At 37.4% G+C, this 19201-nt stretch overlaps 1 protein-coding gene across 2 annotated transcripts in view; it reads left to right on the forward strand.

Moving 5' to 3' along the window:
• XYLT1 (xylosyltransferase 1) overlaps positions 1 to 19201 on the forward strand; it is a 427805-nt gene that overhangs the window by 361505 nt on the left and 47099 nt on the right. For both annotated transcript variants that reach the window (XM_074200787.1, XM_074200788.1), the window contains 2 exons: positions 10439 to 10655; positions 13322 to 13498. In XM_074200787.1, coding sequence (XP_074056888.1) covers positions 10439 to 10655; positions 13322 to 13498 — 394 coding nt within the window. The remainder of the gene's footprint in view (positions 1 to 10438; positions 10656 to 13321; positions 13499 to 19201) is intronic.

Below are 19201 nucleotides of genomic sequence, written 5' to 3' on the forward strand. Positions count from 1 at the left end.
TTACTTAATCCAATTATGACAGCTCTGTCAAAATAATCATTAGCATTCTTGGTAAGCTCTTCCTTCTTTATGGGGGTGTGTTCTAAAGAGGATAACTCTGTTACCTCCAATTTCATTTTTTCATGCTTTTAAGCTGACAAAGACACTAGTTTATTAGCCTATCAAATGGCTGTGAGGTATTGAGGGGGATAGAGGACTAGACTTAGAGTTAGGAAGACCTCAATTCAAATTCTCCTTCATGTACTTATTAGTTGTGTGGTGTGTCAACCTCAGTTTCCTTATCTGTAAAATGAGGGATTGGATTCAATAGTCTCCAAAGTCCTTTTCAACTTTAAATCTGTGAACCTATGGTATATGCTAATTATGGGAAGAAACTTGTATGATATGCTCTTTACTCAGTGTTGTTGTCCCAAAGACCAGAAAACCTCAGGACTCCAACACAGGAGTCCTTATAGCATTGTAAAATAGGTAAGTGATATCTTCCTTTAGCAGACAGGGAAATCAAGTCAGGTCAAGCTGATGGAATAATAATAATGATGATGATGATGATGATAATGATAATAATAATAATAACATACTTTTATTTAGAACTTTTATACCTCCAGAGTACTTTATTTACATTGTCTCCCTTGATATTCAGAATCATTTCATGAGGTTCGTAGTATAAGTTTTATGATTCTCATTTTTTTCAGAAGATGAAATTGAGCTTCAGAAAATTTAGATGATTAAAGTCACATGGTACATGACAGAGCTTGGGCTCAGATATTCTGAATCCAAGTTTAAGATATTTTTCTGGTTATACCCCACTGCATATACCTAGGAGCTACAATGGATAGAGCACAGGATGTGGAGCTAGAAAGACCTGAGTTTGAACTCTGCCCTAGGATCCACTCCACTATGTGATCCTGGGTGTACCTTAATATTTCTCAGCCTCAGTTTTCTCATCTGTAAAAGTCATAATAATAGCACCTACCTCACCTACCTTATTTTGAGGATCAAATGAGCTAGTGTTTTATAAACATCCAAATGCTATATAAATTTTAATTTAGCCTTCTAACCAACTCATCTTTCTGGGGCATAGAGGAAGCCCACCAAGATATCAAGTTCAGTTTTGATTGTCCCAATGTCTCTGAGTTCTACAAACTGAAAGTATTTATGCTATTAGTCTATTTCCCTCTTATAATTTTACTCCACATTTCCTATTCAACATGTGCTTTTAATTGGAAATAGTGGGGGTTAGCTCAAAGTCTGTCCTTTTCCAGATTCTTCCCCCCCACCCTGCATTTAGTTTAAGCCTGAAGCAAATTCATTTTTCTGCCTTGAAACCTTTCTGTTCCTTTGACTGGTAGATAATTTTTCCATGAATTGTAGACAAGAAGAACAATATGATGGCCAGCAGCTGCTTCTCCATTACTTAGTGGACTCAAGCTATCTCAGAGGGTCTCTGTGGCCTGCTGCTACTCTTTAAACAAAGTAATCAAAGCTTCTCCCCTCCCTCCAGTTCCATTCCCATGGACACACACTGGGACATTGGAGAGGGACAGTATTTGGTGAGTCTGAAAAGGGCAAGTATGATTTTTATCATAAAGTCTACTTATCTTGTCATGGCTTGGAGGTAATCTTTATCAGAAGGCCTCTTGCAGGCCCTGGCAGGTTCTACCAAACTTGAAAGGCTTCTGGTACAGACCCAGAAATGGACTGCCTGTTTTCTAAGGCCACCTTCCTTAATATGGGGATACTAATAACTGGAATGCTGAAAGATGCCACTCACTCCCTTCAAGGAGCTCATAGACTAATGGTAACTTAATGAAGATAAATGTTCTTGAAATAAAAAAATAAAATAAATGCACAAATACAGGACAAGAATGGCTAGGAAAGAAGCACATAGGCCACAGAAAGACATGTGGTGATTCAAGTGTATACATACTCAATATTAGTAAAAATGTAGTATGATACCCAAAAGGATCCATTCAAATTTTGGCTATCAGGGCAATATGGATTCATGTTCTCTGACATATACAACCTGTGTGACTTGGTCAGGTTGATCAACCTTGAAACTCCTAAGACTACATAACAGAACAGTTTCCACTATGCATTGTTAGAGTTTTCTTTTTTTTTAAAGGTTTTTGCTAGGCAATGGGGTTAAGTGACTTGCCCAAGACCACATGGCTAGGAAATTATTAAGTGTCTGAGACTGGATTTGAACCCAGGTACTCCTGACTCCAGGGCCGGTACCTTATCCACTACGCCACCTAGCTGCCCCCTAGAGTTTTCTTCTTAAGGAAACTTGCTACACTGAGGAAATCACAGGTCTAGACCAGGAATTGGTAAACTATGGACCACTGGACAAGTTTTATATTTTTAAATAATGTTTTATTGTATTTCAAAATATATAAATGATTGTTAGTTTACTGGCTGCTTGGTCAGGTTGACCCCAAATATGGATTTGATGGAAGGTGGGGGGGGGGGAAGAGGAGGGATGGGACATATCCAGGATAAAAGAAATAATAAAGTTCCATTGTATTTGACCCTGGTCATCCCAAATGGAATTCTAGGTGCACCCTTTGAAGAACTATACTGGTAAATGGAGTTTATTCATAGGAATTGAGTATATATAGGATAGTAGAAAGGACTGTAAATCATTCTCTAAAAAAAAATTTCCTAAATAGTATGTTTAGCTTGGAGAAAAAAAAAAGACATTGTTTAGAAGGGAGAAAGGTGAGAGCTGTCTTCATGTATTTGAAAAGTTGTCATAAGGAATCCTTGTTTAGTTTGACTATTGAGAACAGAATTAGGTGTAATGGAGAAAAGCTGCAAAATAACTTTTGACTCAATATAAGGAAGAAAAATCCTAATAATTAAAACTGTCTAAAAATGGAGGCAGTTAGTTGGCTCAGTGGATAAGAGCACTAGACCTGGCTGGAATCAAGAAGGCTTGAGTTCAGATGTGACTTCTGACACTTATTAACTGTGTCTCCCTGAGCAAGTTACATAAACCTCTGTTTGCATGAATTCCCTGTAAAAAGAAATAGCAAACCACCCCAGTGTCTGCCAAGAAAACTCCATGGAAAGTATGGTCTATGGGATCATGAAGAGTCAGACACAATTGAATGACTAAAAAACAAAAATGGAATAGGCTGCAGTAGAAGGAAGTGGGCTCCCATTTACTGGACATCTTCAAACAAGCTAGATGGCTGGCTACTCCCTGGGGATGCTTTAGATGGAATTCTTTTCATGTTTGAGTGGATTGTATGACCTTTTAGAGCTTGTCAAGTTTTTATCTTTTCTCTGTTTCTATGAATACCCATACTGATGAAAGAGCTCATTCTTGAAGTATTAAGATTTCTCCCCGCCATGACTACCTTGATGTAGTGAACAGAATAGTGGTCTGAGGAGCAGAAGAGTTTGGTTCTTGTCCCAGTTTCAACACTAACCAACCTCAATTCTTAAAATTTCTATAAAATGAAGAAAATTGGATTAGATAATATTGTGGGTTAATTCTAGCTCTAAAGTTGCATAAAATCTTTTGCGTTCATCATTAATATATCAGTCATCTAAATAATTAATAATAATAATAATAACTAACATTTATGTTGGGCTTTAAAATTTGCAAAGAAACCTACAAATATTGCCATTTTATCTGCAATCCAACCCTGGGAAATCATTGCTTTTATGATTTATGATTATGATAGAGGAAACTGAGGCATACAGCGATTGAGTGCTTTACCTAAGGTCACCCAGCTAGCTATTATCTCAGACTGAATCTGCACTCCAGTGTTCCTAATTATCAAATGCGAACATAATGACCTTCACAACCGGTCTGTCCAAGCATGGATCTGAAGTAAATGGAATTATTTTTTATATGGATTACTGTGACCCCAAATGCTCTTTCAAGCATATAAAGAATTTCCTATACCAAGAGCTATTTTCTAAATCCATACCTTGCCCTAATAGAGATGAATCTGTAACATCTCGTTTATTTCCATATGCATTGTCTTCTGATCTGAACAGATTCGTTACCTCTGGGAGGTACCACAGAAGGAGGAGCTGAATGCCATTTTACAACTTATAATTTTGTTCTAAATTATGTTAATGTAGGAAAGCTTAAAAAATTTCTTTTAGAAAGTTCAGTCATTAATTGAGATGGTATTTATAACATTTCCTTCCAAGCCCAAGAAAGCTGAACCAAAATAATTCATTTTTTGACCTTGTGAAGACTGTTCTGACATGGCTTTCATTGGCAAATCCTGGGGGAAGGCTTCTGTACACCAGTTCCTTCTCTATGAATTTGTTCTTTCTTCTCTTTATCCAGTCCTTTTCAAAACAGCAGGGATTTTTAATTCGACAGTTTTCTTGATTCCAATTGTCTTCTGGGCTAGGGGGAATCCTGGCTGATCTTACCAGGACAAGTAGGTGCTGTTTCATTCTCTAATTTCTCCCTCTCCCCTTTTCTTTCTCTATTTATTTGATAGAGACTGAGCATGGGGAAAGCAGTAGGGTATGGCAACAAGTAAATAGAAATTAAATACTAGATCCTTAGTTCTATAGGAATGGCACAAGGAGGCCTATTTGAAGGACATTTTTTTAAAAAAAGGAAGGAATTTTTTATTAAAACTTGAGAGGTCATAAAATAGAAGATTAAAGGAAAAGAAAGGGACTTTCTGAAGAATGAAAAGGACAGAAAATCTGCAGCTAAATAATCATTCCCAGAAACTGACAAAAATCAGCCAACAAACTTTTACTGACATCTTCATATGTCCCCTGAAACAGTAAATTTGGATGAGAGCAGGAACTGTTTCTTTATTTGTCCCCAGTGCCTATGAACAGCTAGGTGGCACAATGGATAGAGTTCTGGACCTGGAGTCAGGAAGATTTGAGTTCATATGTGACCTCAGAGATTTATCTTCTGTGTGACCCTGGGCAAGTCACTTAAACCTGTTTGCCTCAGTTTCCTCAACTGGAAAATGAGCTGGAGAAGGAAATGGCAAGTCATTCCTAGTATCTTTGCTAAGAAAAGACCAAATTAAGGTCACAAAACATCAGACAAAGTTGAAAAAACTAACAATAACCTCACCCCCCCACCTTCTTCCAGCCATGTGCATATAGTAGGTGCTTTAAAAAGCTTGTTGAAATGAATGAGATAAGTTCAGGTTATTCTGCAAATAGGATTTGGAAAAGTAGGATTAAATATATATATATATATATATTTTGTTTAGTGCCAATTTTGTGCAAAATTCCATGGGAAGGAAGGAAGTCAGTTCCTGACCTCAAGGAGTTTATGTTTAATATAATATTCTTTATCAAAGCAACACACTCCACTATTCACTCCCTTACCGCCCCCCAAAAATAGGAAATTTAATCATGACAAATCAAACCAGTTTGAACAAAATATCCCAGCCCCACATTCCCCAAAATATGCACACATATTGACGTAGTACCTTGTGTTAAATGCTTGCTTAGGAATTAGATGCTTAAGAACAAAGTGGAAAAATTACTTGCTATGTTAAGAATCAAAAGGTTCTTGAGTTAGAATCCAACTCTGCCACTTATGATCTGCATGACCCAGGGCAAGTCAACTTAAATTTTCTAATTCTCACTTTCTTCATCCCTAAGGGGGGGGGGCAAAAAGAGAGTTGACTAAATGAGATCCCTTCCTATTCTAAATCTATGATCTTAAGTCCTATTACTGATTGACAGGTATAATCTATTCTAATGGCTATACAAATCCTTGACAGAAGGAATTGATGATGATAGAAAGATACTGTATAGTTGATTGGTTGTGTCTGATTCATCTTGACCCCATATGGTTTTTTCTCAGCAAAGATCCTGGAGTGGTTTGCCAATTTCCTTTTCCAGCTCACTTTTCAGATGAGGAAACTGAGGCACACAGGATGAAGTAATTTGCCCAGTGTCACATAGCTAATAAGCTGAGGCCAGATTTGAACCCATGAAAAGAATCTTCCTGACCCAGCACTCTATCTCCTGTACCATCTTGATGCTCAACTTCCACATTAGCAGGAAACCACCATCTGGACCTGTTGACTCAACCACCCCTTCGTGAGATAATACAATGAGAGTTGACAAAAGTTAGTTAAAGCTGCATTCTCCCACTCCCCATCCCACACCAAATAATAACTTTCAGAATTCTCTCTTTTTTTAAGGAAAATAGCTAATTATTTATATAACATATCAGATATATCTATCAAGTACTCAAAACAACAAGTTCACCCATCTGTAAAATAATAGAGTAGACCAGCTATTCTTCAAAGCCTCCCACCCCCAATTCTAACATTCTATTCTACTTAAAAATTCTACCATGTTTATTTTTTTAATTGGATTTTTTCATATTTTTAAATCAAATTGACTCTATTTTAAATGCTTTTCTTTGCCTCCTTTTCCTTTTATGATTATGGTTCTACAAAATTAACATACCTACAACTAGAATGTTAAAGAATCTTCATATAGTCTCTATTCTAATGACTGCTAGAATTGGAAGGGAACTTAGAAATTTCTAATAGAAGGTAATCTCCTTGATGGCAAGGACTCATTTTCCTTTTTCTATAGAAGCATCTATCAGTTACCTTAAACACAAGTAGGTGCTTAATAATTTTTTTAAAAACTGAATCATTTTAAACTGAATTACGATGAACTGATCTGATCTGATATGAACCTTAACTCCATGTTAGAGATTAAGACACTGAGTTTCAAAATAATTGGGTAAATTGACCAAATTGGCTTGTTAATGGTATAGCCAATACCAGATCCTGGGTTTTCTAGCTCCTGAGTCACAGTAATGATTTTTTATGTTCTTTCTCCCTCCCTCTTCCACTACCCTCAAAATCACAGATAGAATCAGCTGTTTTCCATAAATGAATGTAAACATTCCTGAACATATTGTTTGTTTGTTTGGTTGGTTGATTGGTTGTTTGGTTAGCCAACTGCCTTATTTGGGGTTTACCAATAGACAAGTGGTACCAAAAGTTTTCATCAAAGTGTTTGATTTCTTTCCCCACAGTACAAAATGCAGACCCTAGGCCTTTACTACTCTCTTGCAGCATAGCTGGAGCTACCATTGGCAGTTGTCCTCTGTCTCCCTAAGAAGTTTTCTAAGACAAGGGTAATTGGTTGGGGCTATTTACTCATAATTAACCAAAATGCACATTTGCAGCTTATTATTTTTGAATGAAGTAAATACAGCAACCAATCTTCCAACCCCATGAATATTTCATTTCTAGATTACTGCATAAATATTATATTTGAATATTATGGTCTGGGACAGCACATTAAAATTGCAAGACTGTGCTATTATCCCTTATAATGGAACATGAAATTAGAAACTGATTCATGGAAAGAATAATTTCATAAGTTTTTTTACCTGCATTTCTTTCTTCTCTGTTTATTCTGTAGACAAGTACTATTTTGAGTTAATAAATTATATTTTGTTTTTAATGTAAAATGTCAGGAATGGAAAAATATCATTGGACATTGTTGCATAATTAGATACCAGTCAAAATAAAGTTATAATTTTGTCTTACCAAACTCAGTGACTGCTCCTTAAAGTACAAGAGGAAAAGGAAAATTCATCTCATAGTATTTATTACAAGGAAATGCAATGAAAAACACTTCCTGAATCATCCTTTACTTAGGGCTTATTTTGCTAACAAGAAGAGATGATTTTTTTAGAGATAAGAAAACTAGGAAGTTGGAACAGCAACCAAGATGTTGAGATCTGAGTTCTAATTCTAGCTCTGGCTCACTTCGTGGCACTAACTTCAGTTTCCCTGTTGATAGCATAGAAAATTGTGTCTGGCCCAACATTATATCCAAAGGCCATTGAGAGAGTAAATGTAAAAGTGTAAGTGAATGTGTTTAGCCCCGCAGCTAGATATTCAGATGACCAAGGACCATCATATTACTGAAAATATTTTTTAAAAGCTCAGAAAAAAGGACATTAAGAAAACTTGTGTTATGTATGCCAAATAAAGCTTCTAATTGGTTCAGCCCTTTCCTAAATACTTCCATCTGTAGTACTAATAATAATCATCATAGTAACTAACATATAGGTTTACAAAGTACATCACATATGTCGTATCATTTAATCCCCAAAGTAACCCTGTTAAAGAAGGTGATATTACTTTCCCCATTTAACAGATAAGAACACTGAGACTGAGAGAGATTGTGCAATTTGCCTAGGATCACATGTTTGAATTAGGATTTGAATTTAGGTCTTCCTGACTCCCAAATTCAATTCCCTTTCCATCATTTCACCTAGCTTTCATACATTACTTGAATTAAGTCACTATTTTATTTTTTATTTGTTACCCCAGTATCTAGCATAGAAGGACTTTAAAATTCTTGTCATTTTGATTGATTGATTGATCGATCTGTATCATTTTGTATCATTTATGCCAATGAGTCCCTTGTCTGGCCCAGTTGGGATTTGCCATGGACCTTTCATGAATTGTGTAAGAAAACACTGATGTAAGATTCTGTTCTGGAATTCAGAAGGCAAAGCCTATGGTGTTATCTTGCAGATAGGCTCAGAACCCCACCAGCCCATGGGGTGCCTTCTATCTGCCTGAACTATCAGCTGTAGTACCTGACTATGACTGAAATCTTTCATTCTAATACCTTCCCTCTGTTATTTGGCCCAATTCATTAGCAAATGGCTTGTTTGTATTTAACTGTCCACATATTGTTTCCCCTATTAGATGTAAGCCCTTTGAGGGCAGGCACTATTTTTTACTTGTTTTTCCCCTAGTTCTTAGCACAGTGTCTATCTCATAGTAGGAACTAATCAAAGTTAGTTTTTGACTAATAAATTGAATGATTTGAAAAGCTATCATTCCCCAAAGATAGAAATTGTTTATAAGTTGAAATGACATCTGCACTAACAAGATATCTTACTGTCTCCAACAATGCCTTTGCAATCCTTCAAAGATATTTCTTGTTTTTTTTTTCCTACTTCTGCTTCTTTATTCATTATTTCCCCTTTTTTTTTTTTGGTATATTCCCTTTGTTATTTTTAGCTAAGTGAGATGACCCTTCCCTTACTGCTGCTAATTTAAAAAAATGAGATCTGAACTCTGACTTCCACTCAAGCACAAAGAACTAGGCAGAGCTTGCAACTGGTCTAGGAGAAATATAAACAAATTTATTTCAGAGGTTTCATTCATCCTTCCATGCTGATGACCGGATCACCTTGGGGATCCCATTCCATTCTAAGTTTTTAGGTCTCAGTGTAGAATTGGACTTTACCAATTGTAAGTATTCCTCAGACCTGAGGAATGAGCTAAGGGCTAAGGAATGACTTCTGAATCCCCTGATTCTGAAATTTGATGTGAAAATTCATCTTGAAGCCAAAGAGAAAAGGAAATAGATTTTAGAACTAGCTGGTCATGCACAGACTAGTATATCTAGAGGAATCCCTAGTGGGTGGCCACTTAGCAAGGTTTTTAGGTAGGTGCTAGGCAGATGATCCTGGGGTAAATGAACCCCTAGGAGTTAGTACAAGCTATTTATACTTTGATCATAGCCATCTTAAAATATGATTTCTGATGTCTGTAGCTAAACATTTCTGAACTCCATAAATTGGTTTTATCTTGTGTTCTTCCCCTAATTATTGGTGGAATTCTTTTTTTTGGGGGGGGGGTTGCAAGGCAAACAGGGTTAAGTGGCTTGCCCAAGGCCACACAGCTAGAATTCAAATCTGGCCTCAAGACATTTAATAATTATCTAGCTGTGTAACCTTGGGCAAATTACTTAACCCCATTGCCTTGCAAAACCCCCACAAAAAAGGTGCCATCTGTGAGTAGACTAGGAGAATGAGGGAAAGAGTTGGAGTACCTTGGCAGTCCAAACAAAGATTGCCAGCAGTGGGAGAGAATGAGATGAGTAACTCATCAACAGTTCAATATTTAGGTCCAAATTAAAGAAGAGATTTTTAGAAAACACTCCATGTGTGATGATGTCTGGGGTATAAATTAATGATATCCTCTTTCCTATTGGGAAGAATTTCTTTACTCAAAGCTTGTGTAAATTTGGTTACCACCCTAAATCCTTCTATAATGACCCAGACAGAAATTATTTCTTTTTTTTCCACATAAGTAGCCTTTACTTATTTTATTCATTTTGCACCTACCATTCATTTATTAAGTGTTTTTTTCTGATTTGGTACTTCTTTTACACTTTATAGACTTGACAAGCTGCCTAAAGCACAAGCAGTTTAAGTAATTTGCCCATATCCATATAGTCATTATATGTCAGAGACAGGATTTGAACACAGATCTTCCTGGTTCTGAAATGAGCTCTCAAACCACTATTCTATTCCACCTCAAAAATAGAAATATAAGCTCATGACAATTGTTTTATTTTAGTCTCTGAGCATGGTCCTCTTTCACTTGGCATGACTGTGATTTTTTTCCTTTATTTCTCCCAGATTTATTAGGAAACAAGGACTGGACCGCCTCTTCTTAGAGTGTGACACTCACATGTGGCGCTTGGGTGATCGGAAGATCCCTGAAGGTATCACAGTGGATGGAGGTTCAGATTGGTTCCTCCTGAACCGAAAGTTTGTGGAGTATGTAACCTTCTCCAATGATGACCTGGTGACCAAGATGAAGCAGTTCTACTCATACACCTTGCTTCCTGCCGAGGTAGATACTTGCTTTCTTAAATTGGAGGGTCAGGAAAAGTGAAGAATTTTGAGTTTTGAAAACTTGGACTTACTTTATATCAAAAAATCTAGATGAAAAATGAACAATGAGCCTTCAAAGCATTTATTTTAGGCAATTGTTTCAAAGAAGTAAGTCATTGAGACCACCTTGAATTAAAGGTATGGTTTCCCAAGTCTAGAAGTATTTGATTCTACATTGTGTCACCATGCAAAGGAGGAAGGGAAAAAATTGTGTCTGACACATTACTAAGTTCTTTACTTATCACAACAACTCTGAGAGATTGGTGCTATTATGATGATGCCCATTTTATAATTGTGGAAACTGAGGCAGAGAAACATTGACTTGCCCATTGTCAAAAAATATTTGATGCTGAATTTGAACTCAGGTCTTCTTGATTCCAAGTCCAGCACTCTATCCCATTGCTTTACCTAAAAACAATATGAAGATACAATCTCAATTTGGAAACCAATGTAGTTTAACCAATAGATTCTAGACTTAAAGTCAGGAAGATGTGGATTCAAATATTGCTTCAAACATTTGATTTATATATCAGTTTCCTCATCTGTAAAATGGGGATGATTATATCTGAATTCCTAATCTCATAGGATAAATTATTATGAATCTCAAATGAAGTAATATGTACTGTGATTTGTAAGCTTTCAAGTGTTCTATACCTGGCAGCTATTTTTAATATTATCTCTATAAAAACTTGGTTGCTTCCTCTTTCAGAGCTGTGCTAAGGGATTGTTAAATTGACCCACAGATCTTAAAATTCTGTACCTAAAACTCTAGAGCAGGTTCTATTTCTGTTGAGCCAGATGGCAGCCTTCCAGGCATGGTCAGGTGGCCAACTTCCCCTATTCCACCCCATTTCCCCTGTCCCAGCTGCCTTCCTATTCTGTGTTTAACTTGATGAGTATCTTTTAATGATTTCAGAGCTCCTTGGCCACCAGCCCTGAGTTTTCTGGGAGAATGATGAGTTTGATTTGGGAACAACTGGCCTTTTGTCATTCAGGAGAATTATAGCACTTGTCATAATGTGCCGTTTAAAAAAAATTATCATCATCATCATCATCATTATTATTATTCAGCACACATGCTAAGTAATCTGCTTTTAATCCTGTTTCAGCTAAAATCACCTTGTCTCTCAACTCCCATAACCTTTTCATCCATTACCTTGTAGGGAATTTCTGTATCATTATGGAAGGACACAGGGCAGAGGATAATTGGGTAGTTTTTTCCCATTGCTTCAATAAGAGTTTGTGACTGCATGGGTTTATAGACAATCCGAGCATAAAATCCAAATTCACTGGCCCATCATTGAACATTAAAGAAGGGTCAGGAGATGGCAAGGAAAGTCAGATCTGATCATGTATTACTGATTATTTATAGACCATTTTCAATTTATTTAAAAAAAGGTTAGTACCTCCTCTATGTTTGTATTCAACAAAGCTGAATTTTGAATTCTGCTCTCCCTTCTGAAGTGGTCTTTCTGCTTGAGATGCCTCATGTGCATCTCAACTTCCCTACAAGTCATTGAGCTCCTTGTCCCCTGTACCTTCCACAGATAATGACTGGTGCAGAAATGAAATGTTAAAGCCAATGATATTAGGGTACATTCAGACTAATTATTTTCTCTTTATTCTCATCTGTGACGTTATCCAAATATAAATAGAGCATCACAGCAATTGCATAAGAATGATTTAAGGCTCAAAAATGCATTTGGTCTCTGGCTAAATTTATCCAGATAATTGCCTGAGGGTTCTCCTTTGCTTTGTAAGTGTAAAAGCATAATTTGGGGAAGGGAGAGGAGAACGTCTTTATTGCATTCATAGTACCAATAAAAAATAACTGACATGTAAAGTAAGAGTACTTTATGACCTTGTTAAAGCAGAAGACCTAACACCTAAACAGCTTTATACTTTTTTTTACATTTAATTCATATAATCTAAGTTTTATGGTTATAATGATTCCCATTTTATAGATAAGTATTGAAGAGGCTGTGACTTGTCCAAGGTCACCTATCTCATAAATCTTTGAAATGAGATTTAAACATAGGACTTACTGACTCAGACTCATCCATCCCCCTCTATCCACCAGTTCACATTGCCTCTTTCTGTCTCTAAGGGAACATTGAGTACTTCATAAGGATTGAGAATATCCTAAATTATATGGTCTTCTTCAATTGAGTTCATCTCCTCTCTCTCTCTCTCTCTCTCTCTCTCTCTCTCTCTCTCTCTCTCTCTCTCTCTCTCTCTCTCTCTCTCCCTCCCTCCCTCCCTCCCTCCCTCTCTCTCTCACACACACACACACACACACACACACACACGTGGATTGGGAAGCATTGATAGAGTAGCAACACCTGCTCATGTAAGTGTTGCAGAGCAGTTATGATTTGAATATGTAGGATCTTCTCCTGGCTGAAGCCCTTACAAGATAGGATGCACATTTGAGGACAAAAGGCTCTGATGTTGTCCTCTGAGGGTCCCTCTGGGGCAGAGCCCTCTTTTTGCTAGAGAAACACAAGTTCTCCTCTCCAAAAGAGTGGTTTAATGAGTTAAGTGAGCATCCTTCTAATGGCCATCCCCAATTTCATTGTTGAATGATCTGTTGGGTGTCAAGCCACCTTGTGTGTCTCTTCACAGTCCTTCTTCCATACTGTCCTGGAAAACAGCCCCCACTGTGACACCATGGTGGACAACAACCTGCGCATCACCAATTGGAACCGGAAACTGGGTTGCAAGTGCCAGTACAAGCATATTGTGGACTGGTGTGGCTGTTCTCCCAATGACTTCAAGCCAGCAGATTTCCATCGCTTCCAGGTAAGCTGATGACCAGACAATGTGGCCCTTCCGTGTCTGTGTGGGAATGGGGGATGAGGCAAGGAAGAAGTACTCACTTTCTCGGCCATAGCAAGAGACACATGTATTATATTTGTTTGTCTCGTAGGAAGAGATGCTCTAGTTTTAGGAAATGGACAATTACCTGAAGTTAAAATGTATAAGAAGCCAGTTGTGCAGCCCAACATCTGTCTCTTGATAGGCTGTCAGACCTGGAAAACATGGGGAGGGAAGGAAAATAGAATAAGGCTTGCTTTCCTATCTTCATCTATGAACTTTATCCTGTGCACACAAACACCCATTATATATTAGATATAGAGGGAAACTCAAGTACCTGAGACAGATTGAAAAGAAATGAGACCAGTTTTATGTGTGTGTGTGACTTATAAGAATTATTCTTATATCTTGGATTTAGTAGCAGTAAATATCAGTAAGTACCAAAGCTTAGCACATTTTTAGTATTTAATAATTAATATTTATTCACATCCCTGATACTTTCAAAATTAGACAGCCCTTGTCACTATTCCCCTATCTGAAAGCCTATTAAAATGTTAGCTTCTTGAGGAATGTTAGCTTCTTTTTGTATTTATATTTCTATCGTTTGGGTCATAAGAAAGACTTAATACATATTTTTTATTCATTCATTCATGCAGAGTCAACCATGAACACAGAGATTGTCTTAAACATCTCATGATCTGGGCTTTAGAACCCAGACCACAATAGCCTGGCATTGACTCATTCTGTGACATCTCCTCAAGTCTTGTCCCCACTCTTCAGATTGCTGCAAAGGGTATATGGAAAATAGCATATCTTGTGGCATTCAAACCATTCCATAAATGAAAAAGTACAATGATGCAATGTCCAGATAGAAAGCTAAAATGATAAAATCATCACTATCTTTGAGTATTAATGCTATCCCCAGTAGGTCTTAAAAATGCCCTCAAATAAGGTCAAAGCAAACTCTTTGGTTTGTAATAGTTCTTCAGAATGTCAAAATAGCCAGTTAATTTAGTGGAAGAAAAAAAAATCAACCTAGATAGTTCTTTGACATCATATGACTCATCATGAATAAATAAATGAAAAACATTTTCATTTATCTTTACATGAGTTAGGACCTGGGAATGCAAATATAAAAGTAAGATAATATTTTCCCTCAAGAAACTTCAACACATACTGGGAAATGTTAGCCAGGGACAAGGAGGGATGTTTTGGTTTTCAAATCACATGGGATTTTCAAGTGATGGGGGGAAGCACTTATTAAACACCTAACTACAGTTTGATTGATTGCATTTTCCAGCTTATCCTTAATGGTATAGTATAGACAAAATCCTCAAAATCTATGAGGCATTTAGCATTTATTTATTTAGTTAGTTAGTTAGTTTTTAGTTTTTGCAAGGCAATGGGGTTAAGTGGCTTGCCCAAGGCCACACAGCTAGGTAATTGTTAAGTGTCTGAGGCTGGATTTGAACTCAGGTACTCCTGACTCCAGGGCCAGTGTTCTATCCACTGCACCACCTATCTGCCCTTAGCATGTATTCTTGGAGGATTAAAAAACATATCCCCACACCCGTGTCCCTTTGAAATATGGGCATATTAGTCCCTGTTCTCTTGGAGCTCACAGCCTATCTGAGTTGTGGGAGGAAAGAGATGGACAGACTGATAATTGGAAAGCATTCCAAGTCCTATATTCCTTTGCTTCTGTCCCTTAGTTTCCTCCCTTTTGTCCCCTTCTCTTTTTCCCTTCCCCCATCTTTTTCATTTTCCTCCCTCTTTCCATTTCTTCTCCTTTATACCTCTCTCTCTTCTCCATTCTCTCCAAAACTATTCTCTTCCCCTTCTTTTTCTAGCTCCCTCTTTCTTTCTATCTTCCTTTCTCCCTAGCCTCAGTATTACAGATTTATACCTGAACCCATAAATCTTTCCCCTCCCAATTCTTATTTTCTTGCAGCCACCTCTTCCAGACATTTCCTCCCTGTCTCTTCCTGCCCACTCCTCACCCTTACGCATAGTGCCTTGGGATTAAGCCTACTGTGAAGGTTTCTTCCTTCCCTCCTCCTGGATCTCATCCTTGCCACTGGCTGTCTGTAGACACAAACAAAACCCAAAAAGGATGAGTTGCATTGGGGTAATTTTCAGCTCATTACTTGAGTAGGGATTGAAATTCCCCAGGTTATATTTCACTTGCTCCAAGAAAGATTAAACAAATTACTTTCAGGTCAACAGAGTAGACACGTGGAATCTGCATGTTGCTTTCCAAACAGCCATTGCAAATGTTAAATTTTGGTGCTTAACAGATTAGCTTGCAACCAGTATTTTGCCTCACTCTTTTTTAACTTGATTACATTCTGCTTGTCGTCCTTGAAAAACAGGTAGAGATTTAACTTTTTTGTGCTCATTTTAATCTCCTAAAATTGATTTAGACTTTTCCTCCCTCATTCACAAGGAACCCTCCCTAAAATCCAGGTAGAGGAAGTCTCATTTCCCATCTGGGTTCTGTGCTTTCTCCAGCCCAGCATGATCTGGGTCACTGAGAGGATTTCAGTGAACAAGAGAATATAACCCAAGCCTCACCATCTGCTTTTTCTTTCTACTACCCCCTCTTGTGTCTTATAAGACCAAATCCTTTCCTGATTTTGGAAAATTGTCTTAGCTTGAAAGCACTTTGATTAGTCAGATGACTCCTAAACTGCCGCAATCCCTACTGACTTCACACCAGACTGTAATACTATTTTTCTGCCCACCTGTTCCTTTGCTGTCTATAGTCAACCAGTGCCCTCTAAGCAAGAGAGGACTGAAAATGCCCTAAATTCCAATGGGTTGCCTTTAGTTTCCTGTTTGATAATTGGCAAAACTATCCCAATCCCAAGAGTTCATGTCATCCTTATCAGAATGGTTGATAACAATTCAGATTAATGGTAATGGGTCCAATCAACCTTCTGAAATCACCATCATCATAGACTTTAAGACTAAAAACCATGCAATCTAGACATATGTAGAGGGGGGGAAAGTTGGGGAAAAATAGGACTTATTTGTCATTTGAACCTAATGGGAAGATATTGAGGCAAACCTGTGGAGTCATAGGACCCTAGATTGAGAGTTAGAAGGGACCTGAAAGGGATCCTTATTTTGTGGATGAAAAAATTGAACCCCAGCGATATTAAGTAACTTTGGACAAGGTTACATGAATGGTAGGAGTGGTTCCTCAGCCTGGAATCTCTGTCTCCTATGTCAGCACAGTTTCCACAGTCCCATAGTATGTCCTCTTGGTGCTCTATTTCTCTAGCCCCCCACCTTACCCCCAATATCCCCTTGCCCTGACAGATGATGCTGTTTATGTACAACCCAGATTCTAAGAATACCTAACAATCCAAAGAGCTTCCCCATTTTCCTTCTCCCCGACTCCCTACAGAAGCTGTATTCAAAGCCTCCGAGGGTACAGTTTATTATTCTAGATATTCACTTGACTAAATTGGCTGCCAGGTAACTGGACTGTATTGTCCCGCATTTTGCTATTTTCATTTTTCTCTTTATGCAGAGAATTGCTGTTCTCTTTGAAGGTTTGGAAAGAGTTCTCATAAAACTCAGTACGACATTTCTGGTTCCTTGCTTTCTTGGTGTTGAGCCTATTTACACACGATAGGTTTCCTGGCATTTTCTTCCCTTTCTTTCTCCCTTGATTAGGAAAGGAAAAACTAAAATGTGTGAACAAAACAAGACAGGTATTCAGCCCTTCCCTTTCTGCTCCCTCAAGTTTTACACCCATCGACCTCCCAGCTGTCTCTGATGGGCTGATTTCTGAGGGAAAATTTCATGGTACCATGAAATCTAATTATTTCAGGTTCCACTAATTCAGAATTTGTGCTAATTCAGACAGGAACTGGGCCTAAATATATCCTTGCACTGTCCTTGAGGGTATGATCTGTTAAGCAAATTTATATAACTTGAATAAAATTGAATGGTGAATGTTTGACCTGCTCAAGAAAATAATAAATTAGTTTTAGACACCTAGTGGAACCTCTTTAAATAAGAGCAATTGATGTGCTAATTACAAACCTGGACTATCCTTAGCTTGGCACCACTTGATAGCATAACTGTTACATAATTCAGACCTTTTTATCAGCTCAAAATTGCCTTCCCCTGATTGGCCTGAATTCATATTATTTTCGTAGAATTCTAACTTCACAAAAGCATTACTCTGACAGTTGACACTGTTGATTATTCCTTTTTTCCTAGAAATTCATTTCTACAAAGATTTCATGATTCTGTTTCCCTTCCTAGGTATCTAATAATTTCTTTTTACCATCTTTGGAAAAATTGCCTGCCATTCCTCTATGCAGGAGGATAAAGGACTCTGTATCTAGGTCCTCTTCTCTACATTTTGTTGTTGTTCAGTCATGTCCAACTTTTGTGACCCCATTTGGGGTTTTCTTGACAAAGATAATAGAATGGTGTGCTATTTTCTTCGGTTCATTTTACAGATGAGGAAACTGAGGCAAACAGGGTTAAATGACCTAACTAGTAAATGTCTGAGGGCCAAATTTGAATTTGGTAAGATGAGTCTTCTGGCTCCAGTGCTCTTCTCACTGTGACACCTAACTGTTGTCTCTACCTAATGGCTCCCATTTAGTGATTCGCAGACCCTTTGTGAGTTCAAAATGATAGTTTAAATGGTTGGTGCAAAAATGCTTTTATGTTACTAGTAATCAGAACAATATGCAAAGTATTTTAATAAAATGCTACCTAGATATTATAAAGAGAAGCTAACATTGTCCTTGTTGAAAAGAGTTAACAGAACAAAAAATACACTATCCTACATTCTCTCTATGTGAACTCATCAGCTCCCATTGGTTTAATTATCATCTCTATGCAAATGATTCCAAAATTCATATATCCATATCTGATATTTCTCCTGAATCTCAGTTCCACATCACCAATTTCTGAGAACATCTCCAAATGGATGATGCCTAAGCTTCTCATACTCAACACATCCAAAACAAAATTAATGCTGTCTTGTTCTTCAAAACTTCCTCTCTTCCTGCCTTCTCTGTTGAGATTATCACCATCCTTCTAGTCACACAAGTCCACAACCTTGTAGTCATTCTTAGCTCTTCATTCTCTCACCCCTCATATCTAATTAGCAAGCCTTCTCAGTTCTTCCTCTACAATTTCTTTCTATCTGTTCCTTTCTACCTACTCATTTGGCTACCATCTTAGACAATTCACTAATCTAGCTCTTGTCTCACTAGAACTCTAGCAATAGACTTCTTTCTGATCTTCTAACATTTGATTTTTCTCCACAGAACTGTTAAATTGATATTTTTAATTAGAAGCTAGTCAATAAAATATAATAGATTAGCTAATCTGATATATAGAAAACAAAACCAAAGTGCCAGTATCAAATTGATTTTTAAAAGTATAGATCTGACTGTGTAACTTCTTTGCTCAAAAAAAATTACAGTGTTTCCTTTTGTCTTTACAATAAAACACAAATTCCCATTTGGAATTCAAAGCCTTTAGAGATCTAGCTCCCTTTTACTATTCAGTCTTCATTTGCCTTACTCCCCAAGTTACACATCTTTGATCCAGTGACACCAGCCTCCTGGATTTTCCAAGAAAAAGACACTCTATTTCTCAGCTCTGGATATTTTCTTTGACTCCCATACCTGGAATGCTCTCCCTCCTCTT

This window comes from Macrotis lagotis, chromosome X, assembly GCF_037893015.1.
Source record: "Macrotis lagotis isolate mMagLag1 chromosome X, bilby.v1.9.chrom.fasta, whole genome shotgun sequence".
Classification (NCBI taxonomy): domain Eukaryota; kingdom Metazoa; phylum Chordata; class Mammalia; order Peramelemorphia; family Peramelidae; genus Macrotis; species Macrotis lagotis.